At 44.0% G+C, this 20,087-nt stretch overlaps 1 protein-coding gene across 3 annotated transcripts in view; it reads right to left on the bottom strand.

The window, feature by feature from the left end:
- tspan9a (tetraspanin 9a) overlaps positions 1-20,087 on the bottom strand; it is a 232,354-nt gene that overhangs the window by 21,768 nt on the left and 190,499 nt on the right. For all 3 annotated transcript variants that reach the window (XM_085411642.1, XM_085411641.1, XM_085411640.1), the window contains one exon: positions 1,346-1,537. In XM_085411642.1, the coding sequence (XP_085267768.1) occupies positions 1,346-1,537 (192 nt within the window). The remainder of the gene's footprint in view (positions 1-1,345; positions 1,538-20,087) is intronic.

The raw sequence follows: 20,087 nt of genomic DNA, 5'->3' as shown, positions 1-20,087 counted from the left end.
TTCTGCACAGCACGGGAGGAGGCATGCAAACCTAGATTTTTGAAAAACCCATTAATTCCAAACTCATCTGGGAGGGAGGGTGCGAGCTATTATTTATGTCACGGCTCACACGACATAGTTACAACGGTTTGCTGCTGCATATGGCTTTGCAGCCCACAGAATGATTGTTGTTCACCCACAGTTAACTTGTCATACTTTTCCTGGCATTTGCAATCAAATGAACTGTTTCTGCAAAGCAAATTGGCAGGTGAAGGAAGCCATGTCTAACGCTGAGGATTTGGTGGGGCTTTTGACTGATGCAAGAGCTTCAAGGGATTGAGCTGTTTGTGATGTTAAGTACTCAGAGCCCCAACTCCACTTCTCATTTAAAGTTTCTATACATGAAAGTTTTTTTTTCTTTGCCTTTCTGCAGCAGATCCCTGCAAACCTCATTCTGTTGGGTGAACTCTCATAATTAACTTGTGCTTAAGATAACACACTTGTACAACTTTGGGCAAACAGTGCAACGTCAAGACAGAATAGTCTTTGTAATGAATAATAGAACATTCTCAAATCTTGAGCTTCAAAAACATCAAGTGGCTTTTGGTGTGCTCTATGCAAATACTAATTCCCCCGCCTGAAATTCCTTTCACTGGGCTTTGACCAGAGCCATGGCAATGACATGCATTAGTTGGTATTAATTTGCAGAAAGGGGGAATCCTATTGCTCAGCTCTAATTTTCCTTTGTGCACTCTTGAGGTTCGATAGAGGGCAGACTGAATTACTGAAGTAGCCCCAGTCACCTAGCTCTCCCGAGGGTCTGGTAATAGGACAAATACAAAAAAAGCTCCTGGTGGCCTGTGACCAGTGTGCCTTTGAGTATAGACACTTGCTTGCAGTTTGCGTGTGACAGTGCAGACAAGCCTTGCAGCAAAAAGACACAAAATACGAGCAGTTCTCAAAATGTTATGGCATTGCTTTTTTCCGTTTCTCATCTCTGACAAATAACTATGACTCTTAGTGGTCCATTAAAAACATTTCCAAGCTATGAAATTAGGGCTGCTACTATAAGTTTGCACAAACTTTGGCCCGCTGCCACGATTTCTATCAATTTTATACATTCATGAAAAGCTCATCTTAATATTTCATTGCTGCAAGGGTTGTATTTACCGATAAAATATGCAGCTTCCCCAGGGGTGCCAAAACTTTTGAATACAACTGATTGCAAGCGGTCAACTCTACAAATGAATTTCAGTCATAAAATGCTCGAGTGAGAGAAATTAAGAACTACAATGTGCACATTTGTGCTGTTGACAGATGTGTGACTTTTAAAAAATATTTTTGTAGGTATCCAGATTTAACTCACGCTCAGAAGCAGGCACTTGTTCTCCTTGATGGCACCCAGGCAACCGAGAAAGCCTGTTACCATGACAATGGCGCCGATGGCAATGACCATATTGGCAGCTGACAGTGAAGGGAATGAGGGTGAGAAGGTGGCGAAGCTTCCCTGAGACACCGAGAGCCAGATGCCCACACCGAGCAGCCCGCAGCCACATAACTGCAAGGCAAAAGATAAGACAGACGACAAGGTGAGAAAACAAACAGACAGGCACAACCTTTTCAGGGTAAGCTGCAGAAATGATTAGCATTCAAATTCATCTTTAGCTCTCCACTGGCTGCGTTGGTTTAATGCGAGACCTGCCGAACAATAACAGTAATTCAAAGAGTAAGGTTAGCTTTAAATTAAAAGCCATCCCCACCTCAAAAGTCCCAGTGCGACAGTCTCAATTTCCCCTCCAGCAGCCTGAGGAACTGCCCACACAATCATACATCTCCAAACACTGGTCAAAAAACGAGAGACTTTACACCAATTACAACTACAATAAGCCAATAACGCTCTGCCAGTGATTAGAGCAAAAACTGGGGTCGGGCCATGCTGGTTTTGCACGTTCGAGCTGATTTCATTAAATCCAGAACAAACAGACATGTAATTACTGCCAATCGCTGTAATGAAAACTTCCCAGCTTTATGAAATCTGCTTGCAGTAGAGTTGAGTTTCACCTAGAGGGAGCAATTCCCTAATCTCACCCTGTCACCCCGCCAGGCTCCTGCTATGTGTGTGTGTGACCTGCAGAATCCATTAATGCAATAAAGTGTTAATGGAAAGCTTAGACTGTCACGCCTGCTGATGTGCGAGTCCTCCTATCAAAGATCAGAGCAGTACATGGTCACCGCTTAGAGAGTCACATTTTTATGGAGACCTAAGAGCATAAAAATCAATAGAACATATATATGGCAATATATATGAAAAGCAAAGAGAGCTAAAATATGCAAACAAACCAGGGTAAATGATTGCACCGTTACTCTTTCCTCCTTTCTATTAACACCGCTGCCCTCTTCTCTTCTCATCTTTGCACCACTGCACCAGAAAGCTTTAATGCCTGTCAGCAATATGTACAACAAACCTGCAGTGCATGCAAACAAACAGACATGGAGGAGCACATTTACAGTGGGGCAAAAAAGTATTTAGTCAGCCACCGATTGTGCAAGTTCCCCCACTTAAAATGATGACAGAGGTCAGTAATTTGCACCAGAGGTACACTTCAACTGTGAGAGACAGAATGTGAAAAAAAAATCCATGAATTCACATGGTAGGATTTGTAAAGAATTTATTGGTAAATCAGGGTGGAAAATAAGTATTTGGTCACCTCAATTTTAAATCATGCTTTTTATTTGTTCTTGTTTCTAATGTCTCTGTAAAGCACTTTGAATCGCCTTGTTGTTGAATTGTGCTATACAAATAAACTTGCCTTGCCTCAAACAAGGAAAATCTCTGGCTCTCACAGACCTGTAACATCTTCTGTAAGAAGCTTTTCTGTCCCCCACTCGTTACCTGTATGAATGGCACCTGTTTGAACTCATCATCTGTATAAAAGACACCTGTCCACAGCCTCAAACTTGACGAATTGGAGCTACAGATAGCCAACACAAGCTTTGCACGTAACTGCAGCATTATTCTTATTACGGAGACGTGGCTTCACCCGCTGATTCCCGACGCTGCAGTCGAGTTAGCAGGCCGCACGCTACACCGGCATGACAGAAACAGCAACTCAGGTAAAAGCAGAGGAGGGGGGCTATGTGTTTACGTGCATAACGAGTGGTGTTGTAACAGCAGGATCATTCACACACACTGTTCTCCTGATTTGGAGGTTCTGGCAGTCTCGTGCAGACCTTTTTACATCCCGAGGGAGTTTACAGTAGTTATTGTGATAGCTGTTTATATACCGCCGGATGCTAACGTTAGCACGGCTCTCAGCCTCTTGCTCAACACCATAAACAAACAACAGCTTGCCCACCCCGATGGGGTTTTTATTGTCGCCGGCGACTTTAACAAAGCGTGCCTAAAGACTGTGCTTCCTAAATTTATCCAGTTTGTGGACTTTGCTACGAGAGGAGAACACACTTTGGACCATGTCTATTCAAACATCAGGCATGCTTTCAGAGCGACACCCCTCCCCCACCTGGCTGGATCTGACCACCTCTGCATGTCCCTCACCCCCACCTACACCTCCCTGCTGAGAAAAACAAAGCCCCAGACAAAGACAATAAAAACCTGGCCTGAAGGAGCCCTTTCTCAACTGCAGGACTGCTTCTCAACAACTGTATGGGATTTATTCTCCAGCCACAACCTCCAGGAGTACACGGACACTGTACTCTCGTACATCAGGAACTGTGTTGACAATGTCACCGTCAACAAAAGGGTCAGGGTGTTTCCAAATCAAAAACCCTGGATGAATAGCGAAGTGCAATCCCTCCTAAAAAGCCGCAACACTGCCTTCAAGTCAGGGGACAGGGCTGCGTATAGGGCGGCCAGGGCAGACCTGAGTAGAGGCATCAGGAAAGCTAAGGCTGCCTATAGGAGGAGGATTGAAGATCACTTTGCTGACAACGACCCCAGAAAAATGTGGCAGGGGATCAATCACATTACCAACTACAGAAGCAATAACCAGGCAACATCTAGGACTGATGCCTCACTGGCTGAGGATCTAAACCGTTTCTTCGCCCGCTTTGAGACGACCAAGCCCTCAGCTGCCACACCACTTCCACCCGCCCCCAGCACTGGCACACTAACACTTAGGGAGCACCAAGTGAGGTGTGTTCTAAGGTCAGTGAATCCCAGGAAGGTGGCAGGTCCTGATGGAATACATGGAAAGGTTCTCAGAGCATGTGCTGACGAACTGACCGGAGTCTTCACTAAAATCTTCAACCTTTCCTTGTCATCAAACACCGTCCCGCCCTGCCTCAAAACCTCCACCATCATCCCCATCGCCAAGAAGACAGCTGTGGCCAGCCCAAATGACTACAGGCCTGTTGCACTTACGCCTGTAGTGATGAAGTGCTTTGAGAGACTGGTCTGTCAGCACATCAGGGCCGGTCTGCCTCCCACTCTGGACCCCCACCAATTTGCCTACAGGACAAATCGTTCCACCGAGGACGCTATCACCATAGCGCTCCACACTGCGCTGAGTCACCTGGAGCACCGAGGAAGCTATGTGAGAATGCTCTTTCTGGACTTCAGCTCAGCATTCAATCATATCATCCCGGAGATCCTGGTCCAGAAACTGTCACCTGGGACTCTCCACCCCCATCTGCCTCTGGATCAAGGACTTCCTGACAAATAGACCACAGTCTGTCAGACTCGGCCCCCACCGGTCCAGCACCATCACACTCAGCACCGGGTCTCCACAAGGATGTGTTTTGAGTCCCCTCCTGTTTACGCTCTACACATCCGACTGCTCCCCTACCCATCTCTCAAACACCATCATAAAGTTCGCGGATGACACCACAGTGGTTGGACTCATCTCAAGGGGGGATGAGTCGGACTACAGAGATGAAGTCAACAGACTGACTGAGTGGTGTTCAGTTAACAACCTCCAACTGAACACCACGAAAACTAAAGAACTTATCTTGGACTTCAGGAAGGGCAGAGCAGACCCGGCCCCACTTTACATTCACGGGAGCTGTGTGGAGAGGGTACACTCCATGAGGTTTCTGGGCGTGCAGATATCTGATGACCTCTCCTGGACTGCAAATACTACAGCGGTGGTTAAAAAGGCCCAGCAGCGTCTCCACTTTCTGAGAGTGCTCAGGAGGAACAACCTGGAGGAGAGGCTGCTGGTGACATTTTACAGAGCCACCATAGAGAGCATCCTAACGTACGGCATAACAACATGGTATGCAGGGTGCTCAGCTGCAGACAGGAAAGTACTGCAGAGGGTCATCAACACAGCCCAGAAGATCACTGGCTGCTCTCTGCCCAGCCTGGAGGTCACTGCAAACTCTCGGTACCTCAGCAGAGCTGGCAATATCATCAAGGACCACTCTCACCCCAGCAACCAACTGTTTGAACTATTACCGTCAGGCCGACGGTACAGGTCACATAAAACCAGGACAAACAGATTCAGGGATAGCTTCTTTCCCAGAGCTATCACCGTAGTAAATAAGCACAAAAACAATTGAACCTATTCCATACCGTCACTGTCATTATATTAATGCTGCTATCCTGTATATATTGTACATACTATTGTTTGAGTACTTACGATTGTTTTTTTTGTACTTTTTATATTTTACATTTATATTTATTATTGAAACTTGCACCAAGGGAGTGGCACTCCAATTTCGTTGTACTCTGTACAATGACAATAAAGGCTATTCTATTCTATTCTATAAAGGCTATTCTATTCAAACAGTCAGACTCCAAACTCCGCCATGGCCAAGACCAAAGAGCTTTCGAAGGACACCAGGAAAAGTATTGTAGACCTGCACCAGACTGGGAAGAGTGAATCTACAATAGGCAAGCAGCTTGGTGTGAAAAAATCAACTGTGGGAGCAATCATCAGAAAATGGAAGACATACAAGACCACTGATAATCTCCCTCGATCTGGGGCTCCACGCAAGATCTCATCCCGTGGGGTCAAAATGATCATGAGAACGGTGAGCAAAGATCCCAGAACCACACGGGGGGACCTGGTGAATGACCTGCAGAGAGCTGGGACCAAAGTAACAAAGGTCACCATCAGTAACACACTACAACGGCAGGGAATCAAATCCCGCAGTGCCAGACGTGTTGCGCTGCTGAAGCCAGTGCATGTCCAGGCCCGTCTGAAGTTTGCCAGAGAGCACATGGATGATACAGCAGAGGATTGGGAGAATGTCATGTGGTCAGATGAAACCAAAGTAGAACTTTTTGGTATAAACTCAACTCGTCGTGTTTGGAGGAAGAAGAATACTGAGTTGCATCCCAAGAACACCATACCTACTGTGAAGCATGGGGGTGGAAACATCATGCTATGGGGCTGTTTTTCTGCCAAGGGGACAGGACGACTGATCCGTGTTAAGGACAGAATGAATGGGGCCATGTATCGTGAGATTTTGAGCCAAAACCTCCTTCCATCAGTGAGAACTTTGAAGATGAAACGAGGCTGGGTCTTCCAACATGACAATGATCCAAAACACACCGCCCGGGCAACAAAGGAGTGGCTCCGTAAGAAGCATTTGAAAGTCCTGGCCTAGCCAGTCTCCAGACCTCAACCCCATAGAAAATCTGTGGCGGGAGTTGAAAGTCCGTGTTGCTCGGCGACAGCCCCAAAACATCACTGCTCTCGAGAAGATCTGCATGGAGGAATGGGCCAAAATACCAGCTACTGTGTGTGCAAACCTGGTAAAGACCTATAGTAAACGTTTGACCTCTGTTATTGCCAACAAAGGTTATGTTACAAAGTATTGAGTTGTATTTTTGTTATTGACCAAATACTTATTTTCCACCCTGATTTACGAATAAATTCTTTACAAATCCTACCATGTGGATTCATGGATTTTTTTTTCCACATTCTGTCTCTCACAGTTGAAGTGTACCTCTGGTGCAAATTACTGACCTCTGTCATCATTTTAGGTGGGGGAACTTGCACAATCGGTGGCTGACTAAATACTTTTTTGCCCCACAAAAGTATTTCACAGTATACAGAAGCAGTTGTGATCAAGAAGAAATTAAGATATGTGTCTGCTGCAAACTGCTTCCTCTTATTTTACTATTAAATAATTAATCAGCCACATGGAGAGATAATCTGCAGCAGCTGACAAAGTTTAACTGTCAGCTAATAACAAACCTGAAAATTTGCTGCACTATCAGCACTTCCCTAGCAAACAAGTGTAGCTCCAGTTAGACAAATGCACACAAGTGTTGATCAACAAAGTGACTGGAAACAAATTAGTCGGTGCAGTGTACTCAAAGTCGCTCTCGGCGATGTTAGGTGATGACGTATAACTGATGTGCAACTTTGGGATCGCAGCTGCAGACCTCGTGAAGTGAGGACAGATACCTCAGGTCTAATGAGTCCTATAGGATCTGTAAATACGTAAACCGAGCCTAAGAATTCTGTTCTCAGATACCAAATGAGCCACGTCCTACTCTCACTGACCTGTGATATGTACAAGCTGTGACCTCCACAGAAACTCCTCAGAATGTATACAGACATCAGCATATTCTGCTGAATGAATGATACACCTGGTCTCACAAAGCCTGGGAAATGACTACGAGCAATTAGAAGTGAGGACAAAGCGAAAGAATGATTGTGCATAAATTCCTCAAAGATACTTGAAAGCCGAATTCCACAACTGATTGACTGCGGGGGAGTTGTGTGAAAGCCTGAAGTGAGTGATCGCATAAACAAAGTCTTTCTGCTGTCAAGGTTGACAAGGTTGCTGCGAACAGACCAACAAGCATCAGCATGATCACTTCTGATAGAGTGAAGGAAAGGTACATCAGTGCTCAAAAGACTTTCGGTCATTCATAATCTAAATAATTCAGAGGCAACTGGCCCTTTATTCTTCCCTGATTAAAAACGGGAGAATAAAAATGTCAATTGAAAATGTTGGAAAAGGTCGTGTCCTTATGCAGAGCGGCTAATATACAGGATCGCACGCGTACCATTCAGAAGGCCAGATTACAGAGAGTGAGGAGGCATTCAAGGAAGCAGAGGACGAATAGTGAGTTTAAGAGGGCAGAAACATAGAGCGGATTTACAGCTAGTGAGGGGGAGCACCAGGAGGTTTAAGAGCCCAGGTGGGGAGCGTTACAATGCCTTCTCTTAATTGTGTTTAATGCCCAGTGAAGGGAGCTCGTCCAAGTGTGTCGCTCTCTTAAGTGACTGTGGAACCGTCCAACCCCCGCTCAATCTGTCTGATCTGAGCCTACCGAGAGCACGGTGTAATCTCTGTCCTGTTTCTACTACGACTACAACATGCTGTCATCAGACCTTTGTGTAGGTGCCTCTAGTAAAAGCTCTGATCTGTGTTATCTGACCTCAAGCACTGTACTTCTGAGCTTGACATTGAGTGCCTCTGCTGAGCTCCTTATCTTCTTTTAATTGTGGGGCAGGCGTGTTTTGATATGCCATCTGCAGGGAAGGATCAACGAATCCCAAAATACTAGAGAAGCTTTTAAATATTCATAGAGAGGCCTTAAAATAAAGGCAGTCATTGGTATTATATCAATGAGGAGTTAATTCCCCTATCTGTGAAAAAAAATCCAATAATCTGAATTTGCCTGTGATGTGGCAAAATTGTTGCGCTCACACTGTGGATACTTTCTGACAGTCTCCTATAATGTCCTTGAACATAAATAACCAGCAATATTGTTTGTGAGGTCTGAGATATGAACCTGACGTATACCTGCAGATATAAACAACAGTTTCAATATCTCCTGAACCCATGCAGCCCATCATTAAGCAGCTGAGGGTGACACACAACAGCCTTCCACGTCCACTACGTAACTTTTAACAATCTTCGGCGAGGGGCCGACTTTTTTATTGCTACAATTTTTCGAAGTCTTTCTTGTTTAGATAATAGAAAACACCGTCAAAACAAATCGGCTGTTTTGCCTGGATGATGTTCTGCTTTGTGTTGCTCCCATTGTGTAAGCGCTGCACAAGAGACGCTCCCCTCTTTTTATCAACCTTAAGGTTGCTTTCATATTTGAGGCTGAGGGGAAGATATCTTCCAGCTGTGATAATGAAAAAAACATAGTTGCAGTCTGGAATATAAAGCCAGCTGCTCTAAACAGTGGATTGACTTCAGAAAGCGAACAGCACTTAAACCAGGAGGGAGGAGCGCATGTAATTGTGCTTGGTGTGGAGCCATTCTTTAAAAAAAATCAATGGTAGCGTAAGAGTGAGCTGAGAGAATATGGCGTTTGACCTTTTCCTATGCGTTGGACAATATTGTGAGAGCACCTTGTTGGAAAGACGTCTGGAGTTCAGCGTCTAAATGTCATTTGTGGAAGAAGTGACAAAAAAACAGTAGAGAGGTGCACAGAGCACAGCGCGTCATTAACTTTCTGCTGGAGGATACAGGCACACGTGTGATGCGACTGCCTAGCTAGATGAATGGGACCCTACTGCTGGGGGCCTTATAACAAGCTCAGGGTGAAAATAATTGCAACAATACTGTGAGAAGCAACTGTGAGAAGCAACTTTCCAAACAGGAAGTTGATGTGACAGAGGTCAACCAGGAGGTCTGCAGAAGACGGATAGAGTATTAAATCCAGAGAGATTGCGAGCTGTGTATAAGTTAAAAAGAGACCAAGCCTCGAGGGAGGGAGAGGAGAAGAAGAAAATAAGGCTGACCCTTCATCTGAGCGACTGGCTTGGAGAATTATCAGCTGCTGCAGTTACTGGCTCAGTGACACGGAGCCACCCGACACAGGACCCCACTAAGAGGGAATGGGGTGTAAGTGTGTGCGAGGGACACCGGAGGACCTTTTCACACAATGATCCCTGTGAGAGGTCGCGTCCTGTCATAAAGAATGACAGCTTTTGTCAAAGTACTACTTTCTTTTCTGACTGCCCTCGTCGCAAGAGCTTGATACCAGTTGAATGAGTTTCTGAAGTTCAGAGTGTGTTATGCGAATTGGAGAGAGAAAGATTGTCAAGGCTACCAAATTCACTGCAGCTGAGACTAAACAAGTGATAAACTGAAAAAAACATGTTACAGATATTTGCTTAGCTATACTTACACCTGGAATTAGGAAGCAATTGTACCGTTAGAACACAATAAACCATAAAGTTGGTGAAAATGCCAGCCCGAATGCCCTGCTAAAGATGGAGCCACTTTATCACTTAACACCCCCCCCCACCCCCTCGCCTTTTACTGCAGCTCCATCTTTCTTTTCACCAGAAAATTAAAAACAAAAAAAAACCTCCCCCACCCCGGCACACAGTCTTCTGCTCCAGCCGGCATTGATTTTGCACTGAAATGAAGACAGAGGATATTCATCGCGGCTAAAAGAAGATTTTTCAATTTTCACCAGATGATCTTGCAAGCCACTGATTCATTTTATCACATAAGAACAACACCCTGCCAGCTGCGAGAGAGAATCACAGAACAACAAACATAATAAATCAACTGTAAACATCAAATAAAAGTGACAAAGCCTTAAAGTAAAGACAGTAAAGATCTGTATTTTCTACCCAGTGAGTGGAAAAGGTCCCATTTGAAGCATGCTGTGAAGGAAAAGGAATCGTTTTAAGGATAGACCCTCCACAGAGAGTGTTTGCGTGCGCCTGTCAGACAAGGTTATTTTTTAAGACTCCTTCCTGATAAATAAATTCTCTATTCTATCCATTCTCCATGGTGGCCAGACTTGGCCAAACAAAAGAAAATGAAGGGTGGTAGATATTTTTCACATCTTCACTCCTGGTTTATTCTTTGACTCACCTAAAGGAAGCTGCTGAAGACTTGAATGAGAACAAAAACTGTCAATAGCAGGGATCATACTGTGACTTCTCACAATGCCTATTGACCGCTTTTTGCTGAATGCAAGTATAAAGCCATGTAACAGCTGCAGGCCAGGTATATTGTAAATGTTCATCTCGAAAGCACAAATAAGCAGATTATTTCTAAAGAAGGACATTTCAGACACTTCGGAACACAATACAAATACATTCAGCAGAGTCCTATTGACAGTGTCTGGAATTTTTTAGATGCGTAAATATTGAAGAAGACACGAGCAAATCTGCTTCAAAAGATACATTTATGAATAAAAACATTATGTGACCCACATGTTTCACTATATTTCTTTGCCCTATGGTGCTAGACGAGGTAAGCTGTAGGCCATATACAGCTTTTCAGCAAAACTCGCCACCCTCTGTCTCCCCAGGCTTTCTGGGGGCATCCTAGCCATTCCCCCGCGAATGCTGTATGGCCAATGTGAGTTGTATAACAAGTAAATTATTCACAGAAACTGCAATGGTGGAGGTGCTTTCAGGCTCAGAATAAACACTGCATGAATTCTGAGGAGGGATGACAGATGTGGAATGTAAGATTAAAAAAGCTACGTCTGCCTAAGTTAAAGTTTCATTCAGCGAGGGGATCCTGGCAAAATCACGCAGTGTGAGAGAACTCGTGCTGCCCGACTGACTGAGTGATAAGACGGTATGCTGCTCTCTATGAACAGTTACACTTAATTTTGAAGGTAACTGAACTTTTATGGGGTCAAGTGCACAGTGTCTGCGGATCTCAATTGACTTTCAGCTTTTGCCCGTGTGCTCTTATAATGTGACCAAAACACTTGTCTTTTCAATTCTGCGCTGATATGTTTCCATAGAGGAAGCCTTTCCACTGTCCATCACGTGTTTAGTCAAGCATCCAAAATATTGCAGTGCTGGGCCGGTTCTGGTTGGATGCCTCAGCTTTCCACTCTGCAATCTGGGCCTCGACTACGGTGTTTAGGGGCCCTCAGTGATGCACCTATCAATGATGCAGGGCTCACCATGTCTCCCCATCTCTCTCGAGAAGAGCTGAAAGGTCTATTCACAGCAAAGTGACTCCAAATCAATCGTGCCAGGAAGGATTAAAGACAGACGAGCCTTTCTCTGCCTGTCCAAAGCTATCCCTGCTGTCTGCACTGACACATTCACGCTCTTTCACACCTGACAACATTCTCTACCCTTAGAGGACAAGACACCAAAAGAAAGAAAGTCACGACAATGGCAGGAGAAAAACTATTAGACATCCCTGACTAATTCTGCCGTTAGATCTTTACCATCCCAACAAGACTCTTCAATCAGCCTGAGAACCCAGAGGCACTTCAATTATGCATTGAGAACAAGTAGGAGAGCACCAGGAAGAAGAACGTCATCCTGCGATTGGGGCCATAAAGTGATGAGGCTCTTATTGCCACAGCCAGTCAGAGAGTGAGAACGTGGAGACTCAGAGAGATGCGCAGGGAAATGGGGCCTGCAAGCCAAGCGCAGACTACAAAGCACACAGCCAAAGACAGACAAACACTGCCACTGGAGAGGAAAGCTCCTTTACTTCTTCATGCTGCAGATGCGCGCTGGCTGCAGGGATGGCAGCTGCACTGTCTTACAGCTATCTCATCCAAGTCAGCTCTAAATCAATGCACAGAAAACCAGTGTACTTAGTGTGTTAAAGAGATGAAGGACCATAAAAAAATCCCAGTGATGTTCTAAAGAGGACAATGAGATATAAATACATAAACTGAGCTAATAAGAGGGGGAGATGTTCCTCACACAAGGCGCTAATTAAATGTGAATTTTGCCACTCTGTTGACATCAAAGGTGCTTGAAAATATCTTACGAGGCATTTGCGTACAATAAAACGGGAACACGTTAGAAAAATAAATATCTATTTATGTGAAAGCAGTGCCTTTTTATGAGTGGCTGTTTTCCTCCACATAAACTGCCTCGCCTGTAGAGGCACACAAACATTTGGCTCGTATAAATATCTCACTCCGGTCTGCCAGTGCAGCCATGCCGAAAATCCTAAGAGACAGGCAAACGGTTGGACAGTCTCCCATTGAGTTTCACTACTTGGAGGGCTTAATGAGTGTGCTGGCTCAGCAGAGGTGCATGTGGCCGGAGCCTTGTGTATCCGACAGGTCGAACAGTCCACCTGTTCACCTGCAGCACAGGACCAAAGGGCTCGAGGAAACGGAAAATCCCTAATGCACCGCACGGCAGCTAGATTGCCACCCTCAGCAGATTACTCGGCTCCTTTTCACTCCTTGCGGGTCATCAAAACAAATCCCAAGACTCAGTGTCACAGAGCAGGGCACCAGCTTCTGTAAATGTACCTCTAAGGGTGTCAGCCGCTAAAGTGACTGACCATAATAATTCCAATGTGTGTCCTCATTTCAGAAAACCTCCACTTACAACATCAATCAATCAAGGCATACGGACTTCTCGGGATGAACTGATGACCTTGGCTGGCTGTGTTTGAAAATGCCTGAAGAGTAAAATATGTCATTTCTAATATATTTCAAGTGCCAGACAGTCGCATGCCTAAAATGAGGTGAAAAGCAGCCTTGGGCTTTCTCCCTGAAAATGAGTGAAACACTTGGGCAACTAACAAACACTGTTGTGGTTTTAGCTACAGGGCCAGTCTGCACAACCTTGTGCAAAAATTGCTGCTGGGTTCACTGAGAGCTGTTCGGGGAGAAATATGATACTAAGTAATGTTTCTAGTGTGCATTCAGATGTATGCGTATTACATGCTTTATTATCTCATTTCACTGCACGGAGTGGGCGTGTGGCCTTGCTGTGGGGTTGGTCTGTGTACTGCACAGCCAACCAAGATCCCATTAGAGACATTGGTGCAAACACGCAGCATATAACATTTCACCACAATGCTTACCAACACTCCTAATGAACAGAAGGGATTTGATTTCTGAAACGGGTGTGGTGGCCAGAACCCAAAAGAAACATGAGGGAGTGAAGCGACGGCATGAGCTGTGCAAAAATGTGCTTAGTCTATTCACTGTTTGTGCTTTCAGATGAATTACACAAGGGTGGAACAAATTTTTAACAAATGCATAAAAGTAAAATTGTGAACATAAGCGTATGTTTATTCCTGGAGCAGGAGTACTGTGAATGGAAACACTCAGGTTATGCAATGCGAGGCATTATGCATCCCTGGAGGGACAGCGGGAAGAAGAAGATGCAAAATATGCACATCCGCTTAAGTGAAACCCAGAGCACGAGGCAGATGCCTAGTGAGAAGAGAGCAGATTCAGATTGAAAGACATATAATCAACAGTTACACTGCATACCACCACACCACAGGGTAAATGACTTTTTCTGTGCATCTGCAAAGGATACCTTTTTCTCTTCATTCAGCTGCCTTAAAGACACCTGTGAAAAGGTGATGTAAAAAGACAACGCTTTTACACCCTTTTCTGTCATATGATAAACCATCCTGATGGTATATATATGGTATACAGTGGGGCAAAAAAGTATTTAGTCAGCCACCGATTGTGCAAGTTCCCCCACCTAAAATGATGACAGAGGTCAGTAATTTGCACCAGAGGTACACTTCAACTGTGAGAGACAGAATGTGAAAAAAAAATCCATGAATCCACATGGTAGGATTTGTAAAGAATTTATTGGTAAATCAGGGTGGAAAATAAGTATTTGGTCAATAACAAAAATACAACTTAATACTTTGTAACATAACCTTTGTTGGCAATAACAGAGGTCAAACGTTTACTATAGGTCTTTACCAGGTTTGCACACACAGTAGCTGGTATTTTGGCCCATTCCTCCATGCAGATCTTCTCGAGAGCAGTGATGTTTTGGGGCTGTCGCCGAGCAACACGGACTTTCAACTCCCGCCACAGATTTTCTATGGGGTTGAGGTCTGGAGACTGGCTAGGCCACTCCAGGACTTTCAAATGCTTCTTACGGAGCCACTCCTTTGTTGCCCGGGCGGTGTGTTTTGGATCATTGTCATGTTGGAAGACCCAGCCTCGTTTCATCTTCAAAGTTCTCACTGATGGAAGGAGGTTTTGGCTCAAAATCTCACGATACATGGCCCCATTCATTCTGTCCTTAACACGGATCAGTCGTCCTGTCCCCTTGGCAGAAAAACAGCCCCATAGCATGATGTTTCCACCCCCATGCTTCACAGTAGGTATGGTGTTCTTGGGATGCAACTCAGTATTCTTCTTCCTCCAAACACGACGAGTTGAGTTTATACCAAAAAGTTCTACTTTGGTTTCATCTGACCACATGACATTCTCCCAATCCTCTGCTGTATCATCCATGTGCTCTCTGGCAAACTTCAGACGGGCCTGGACATGCACTGGCTTCAGCAGCAGAACACGTCTGGCACTGCGGGATTTGATTCCCTGCCGTTGTAGTGTGTTACTGATGGTGACCTTTGTTACTTTGGTCCCAGCTCTCTGCAGGTCATTCACCAGGTCCCCCCGTGTGGTTCTGGGATCTTTGCTCACCGTTCTCATGATCATTTTGACCCCACGGGATGAGATCTTGCGTGGAGCCCCAGATCGAGGGAGATTATCAGTGGTCTTGTATGTCTTCCATTTTCTGATGATTGCTCCCACAGTTGATTTTTTCACACCAAGCTGCTTGCCTACTGTAGATTCACTCTTCCCAGTCTGGTGCAGGTCTACAATACTTTTCCTGCTGTCCTTCGAAAGCTCTTTGGTCTTGGCCATGGCGGAGTTTGGAGTCTGACTGTTTGAGGCTGTGGACAGGTGTCTTTTATACAGATGAGTTCAAACAGGTGCCATTCATACAGGTAACGAGTGGGGGACAGAAAAGCGTCTTACAGAAGACGTTACAGGTCTGTGAGAGCCAGAGATTTTCCTTGTTTGAGGCAAGGCAAGTTTATTTGTATAGCACAATTCAACAACAAGGCGATTCAAAGTGCTTTACAGAGACATTAGAAACAAGAACAAATAAAAAGCATGATTTAAAATTGAGGTGACCAAATACTTATTTTCCACCCTGATTTACCAATAAATTCTTTACAAATCCTACCATGTGAATTCATGGATTTTTTTTTCACATTCTGTCTCTCACAGTTGAAGTGTACCTCTGGTGCAAATTACTGACCTCTGTCATCATTTTAAGTGGGGGAACTTGCACAATCGGTGGCTGACTAAATACTTTTTTGCCCCACTGTATATATTACAGACGAGCTTTTTGTTCTGTTGCATCTTATTTGTCACAATGACATTTTATTTTTTTATGATTTTCAGATCTTTTCTTTACAGATTTTACTCGAGCAATTTGGACTTTGTGCTGAAACTCATGCAGTAAGTCTAAGTTTGTTCTTATGTTTAATATTTAATTGTTTTAAATCTTTCAATTTGAGTCTTCCTCTTCATTTTTGGCTTCTGACTTTTTAATTAATCCTAACCCTAATTTGCTATTGCATACTGTATATTAGCTTTGTGACTCTTTGTATGTGAAAAGCGCCGCACAAATTTAGCATTTTGCTTGCTTGTTTGCAATAATTCATACAACATTAGAAAAGACTGGGAGAACTTGGGGAATTTGCTGTGCTGGAATATTGCAGAACCTCTTTCTTCATTTTAGCCTCCAGCTCAGAAATCCCAGAAAATTGACCTTATCCTGTAAATGTCTTCCCAAAGCGATTCATTCTGGACATAATAAACTTAGAGTGTGAGGGAACGCAGAATGAAAACAAGACCTTACATTAACCAATAGAGAGATGCAATCTGTATTCATGGAGGTGCAGTGTGTCTGCGAGCACTGTTTGAATGTTGATGATGCTCTGTCTGCATCTGCTCCTCATCCAGGGGGAACAGGGGGAAGTAATTGTATTTCACCTTTGGACATGACAGCGACAACACCCGAATATTGTCTACAGGCCAAGATGCTCCGGTCATCCATCATTCTGAAAATGTATTCTTGAAGTAAAAGAAAAAAAAAAGAATTGATGCAATATAGATAAAGCGTTGACAGCTGTAGCATAAACAAAAAGTAGGATCCTTGAATCCTTCGGCTTTAACAACAATAAAACTTGAAATTTCTAACTTTTAATATGCCTCACATTTCATTCCACTGCCATATGGTGTAGTACTAATCAGTGTTGCTGTTGCAGACGCCGTCTCCCGTTATACCTCTCCACTTTCTCTGAATCCTACTGCTTCTTTTTGCCATTAAAAAAAACAGCTGAAGCGGGATGACATTTGACAATTCTGAAGTTTCCTGTGCATCTCCTGCTATGTGAGAATCCACAGACACACCAATAGAAATTACCTTCAGTCAGCGCAAAATCTTTCTTCAAGTTTTTCATTCATACCGAGAACCAGTGGGTTTAGGTCTGACATCAACAACAACATGACAACCCCCCATTGCCGAACGCTTGCCTCCGATAAATGCAGACCTCCCTTCTTGACTGGTGTAAAGGTCAGGTTTTAGTGGCAGCTTGATGGCACAGAAAAGCTTCCTTGACAGGCTCTGCCCCCTGTTCCTTTCCTCTTCTTTTATTCCCCCCTGAACGCCTCATTGGAGGCGCCTTTACAGTTGACATGCTAATTAGCACAGAGGGGAAATGGACTGTGTAACTACTCTTTTCTGGTCAGCCAACCTTCCAATGGCCATCGGCCCCTCATCCCAAGCCAGTGGACCACACAAAGAGACAGATCGCTAAATAATAGTGATCATCAATCCCTCTATTGTTGTGATGTTGTGATGCAATCATAGCTGTATTATTCACGAGACAGGAACAAGCCTCCTTTCAGGCATCTTTATTACATCCAGGAGACTGCATTACGACTTTGTCAGTGACCTCCGCTGGATAGTTATCAACTCCCACGGGTCTACCTCCTACTTTGAGTAAATTTTAGATTAGCATTTCTTCCTTTTTAGAAAGGAGCAAGTGCTAATCACTCAACACCGTGCTCTTGTTTTCTGGGGACAGGATAACTAGCACGGGTGACAGCCTGAAAGAGGAACATATGGATCAATGCCTGCTCCAAGAACGGCACAGGAATAAATCAATGCTCATTAGATGTGAATTAACGTCTGTCACAAAACAAATACTCGGCACTTTATGAACTTGCCTTGAGCTTTTCTTACCAACTCTTTCAAATGGATACATGTTGTTACCCAGTTAGGAGGTGAACGGTAATCATAGGCGCAATCTGAGAAGACTTGGCCAGCTGGTGCACAGTAAAGTAAAGTTAGCACTCCTACATTTCTCCTATTACCACTTTCCATCAATCAACAAATGAGGGCATTTTACCGGATCAGAGTCTCCAACGTGACCTTCAGATGCAGTCGTTTATTTGCATAATTTTCACTTTGCATATAAAGTAATACATGTACTCTTGATTCTGTATCACAGTTTTTTGGGGAAGAGTTTCTTCAAAGTAAATATAATCACCTATGTGCACTAAATATGAGCAGAGCCGCTATATCTGTGCACCAGTGCGCTGATTATGTATTTCACTTAGCAGTTTCCCCAAGTGTCCCCCAGTCATCATTTGAAAAATTCTAGTGGCACCAGTGGAGCCCAGCCTGTCATCAGACACGAGTTCAAAGACAAGGATTACTTTCAACAGAATATTGTGTGTAATTTCTGTATGTGATTGCCGCCCTGCCACACTGGCTGTTAGTTTGGTCTTGAGCCAGAAGCATGAGTCACACCAGGAGAGAGCAATGTTTCGTCAAGGACCCTCAGGAATAAAATATGGTGACCCTGAGAGACTTTAACTATTCCCTTCTCCAGTCGCTGGAACCATGCATCAACTTTGCCATCTTGCTTAAAATAACTGATCACAGACCTACTTTGAAGCCCAGTGATCTAAAATCAAAGGAGCCAAAAAGGCTCAAAGTAAAGACAAAAACCAGAAGTGGGACGAAGCCTTTTTAACATCAAAGTCATTAAATATGTAAGAGTTTCAATAAAGTACAAGACCTCGTATCCTAATTTTCTTGGATAAATTCCCTTTTTTCTCTATTCACAGCAGAAAGTGCAAAGCAAGAGAAATTCACTTTCATTTACGAGTAGAAAAAGTTGATTTTTCAATTTGAGGGGGAGTTTTTACGAGATAAGATGTCACACGATTAGATGAGACGATACAAGATTTTGTTTACCCAGCCTCAAAATGTTGTGATGATATATTTGAGAGTTGAGGCTGAGCAGCTCTCGTGTGGATAAACTCTCGCTGACAAACAGGGGATTTCACACAGGCGGACAAGCTGCATCCTAAAAACATGATTACCGAGCAACGCGATGGGATACTACTGTATCTTCATTAATCAGCTTCCCGTCCCCCATTTCTGTACGTCTCACGGACGTTGAGATGATTATTCGCGTTGGTGAGTCTTTTCTTGGGATTTTTCATGTAATCGCTACACTGAACATTGTGGGTCGAGTTTAACGATTAATATATAGACAACTTATTTCTCTTATTTGCAGGTCAGGGGGCTAAGTTAGGTCAGGTCCCAGGAAGACAAATGACACGAGGAAGCAAAAATCTGCCTGTGATTTCCTGCTGTGCAAGTTCTTCTTTTACACTGACGTGTAGTCATTGAAATGCAAACTGAACAGTGAGGAGGAGAAACTGCCGGCTACAAGTTTTATGTGGGAGTTGACAGCTGAACGGATTCATCATTTGTTGAGAGTCCCCTCAAGCAGTTATAAATAAATACCTGGAGCCTGTGAGTTTCCAGGAGTTGGTAATGTTATTTTCTCTTTACGACCAAAAAGAGTATACCGATTCCTAAGAGATGCTGACCTAAGTTATTATACCCAGACAAGCATAGAGTTTAGGCAGAGATTTGCACTGCAGGGCTCTCCTAGGAAACGTCAGAAGCAGACTGACACTTGCACTTCTGTGTCACCCACCTTGAATTTCAAAGAAGTTATTGTTAAATATCCCCGAGAATTAAATCTATCCCAGCCCAGTGTAGCCCAGTGTAGCAAAGACACAAGACACAAGTCTTATGGGAAACCAGCAAAGAAATCTGCAAAGTTGTGGTTTCTTTGCCTCATAAAATTGTTGTTGCTGTTTATCTGCAGTTGCAAATGTTTGTGCATATTGAGCTCAAATGTGCATATCTTCACATGGTTTTAACTATAAAACCTTTTTAACTATAAAGGCGCAGACAACCAAAGAAAAATAGATATTTTAATGTTGGAGCTGTGTCCTGGCAGTGCAGTTGGTCATTTGCCAGTGTTTCCATGAGAAGACCTGAATAGCTGCTCACCACAAAGAGCATTAGGTTTACAGGCCCGGGTCAGTAAAGCCA

Source organism: Rhamphochromis longiceps, linkage group LG7 (assembly GCF_057381845.1).
Source record: "Rhamphochromis longiceps isolate RC_006_pf linkage group LG7, R_longiceps_female_GT1.1, whole genome shotgun sequence".
In the NCBI taxonomy this organism is placed as follows: domain Eukaryota; kingdom Metazoa; phylum Chordata; class Actinopteri; order Cichliformes; family Cichlidae; genus Rhamphochromis; species Rhamphochromis longiceps.
Note: the sequence above shows the minus strand (reverse complement) of the source record. Positions and strands in the feature narration are given on the sequence as shown.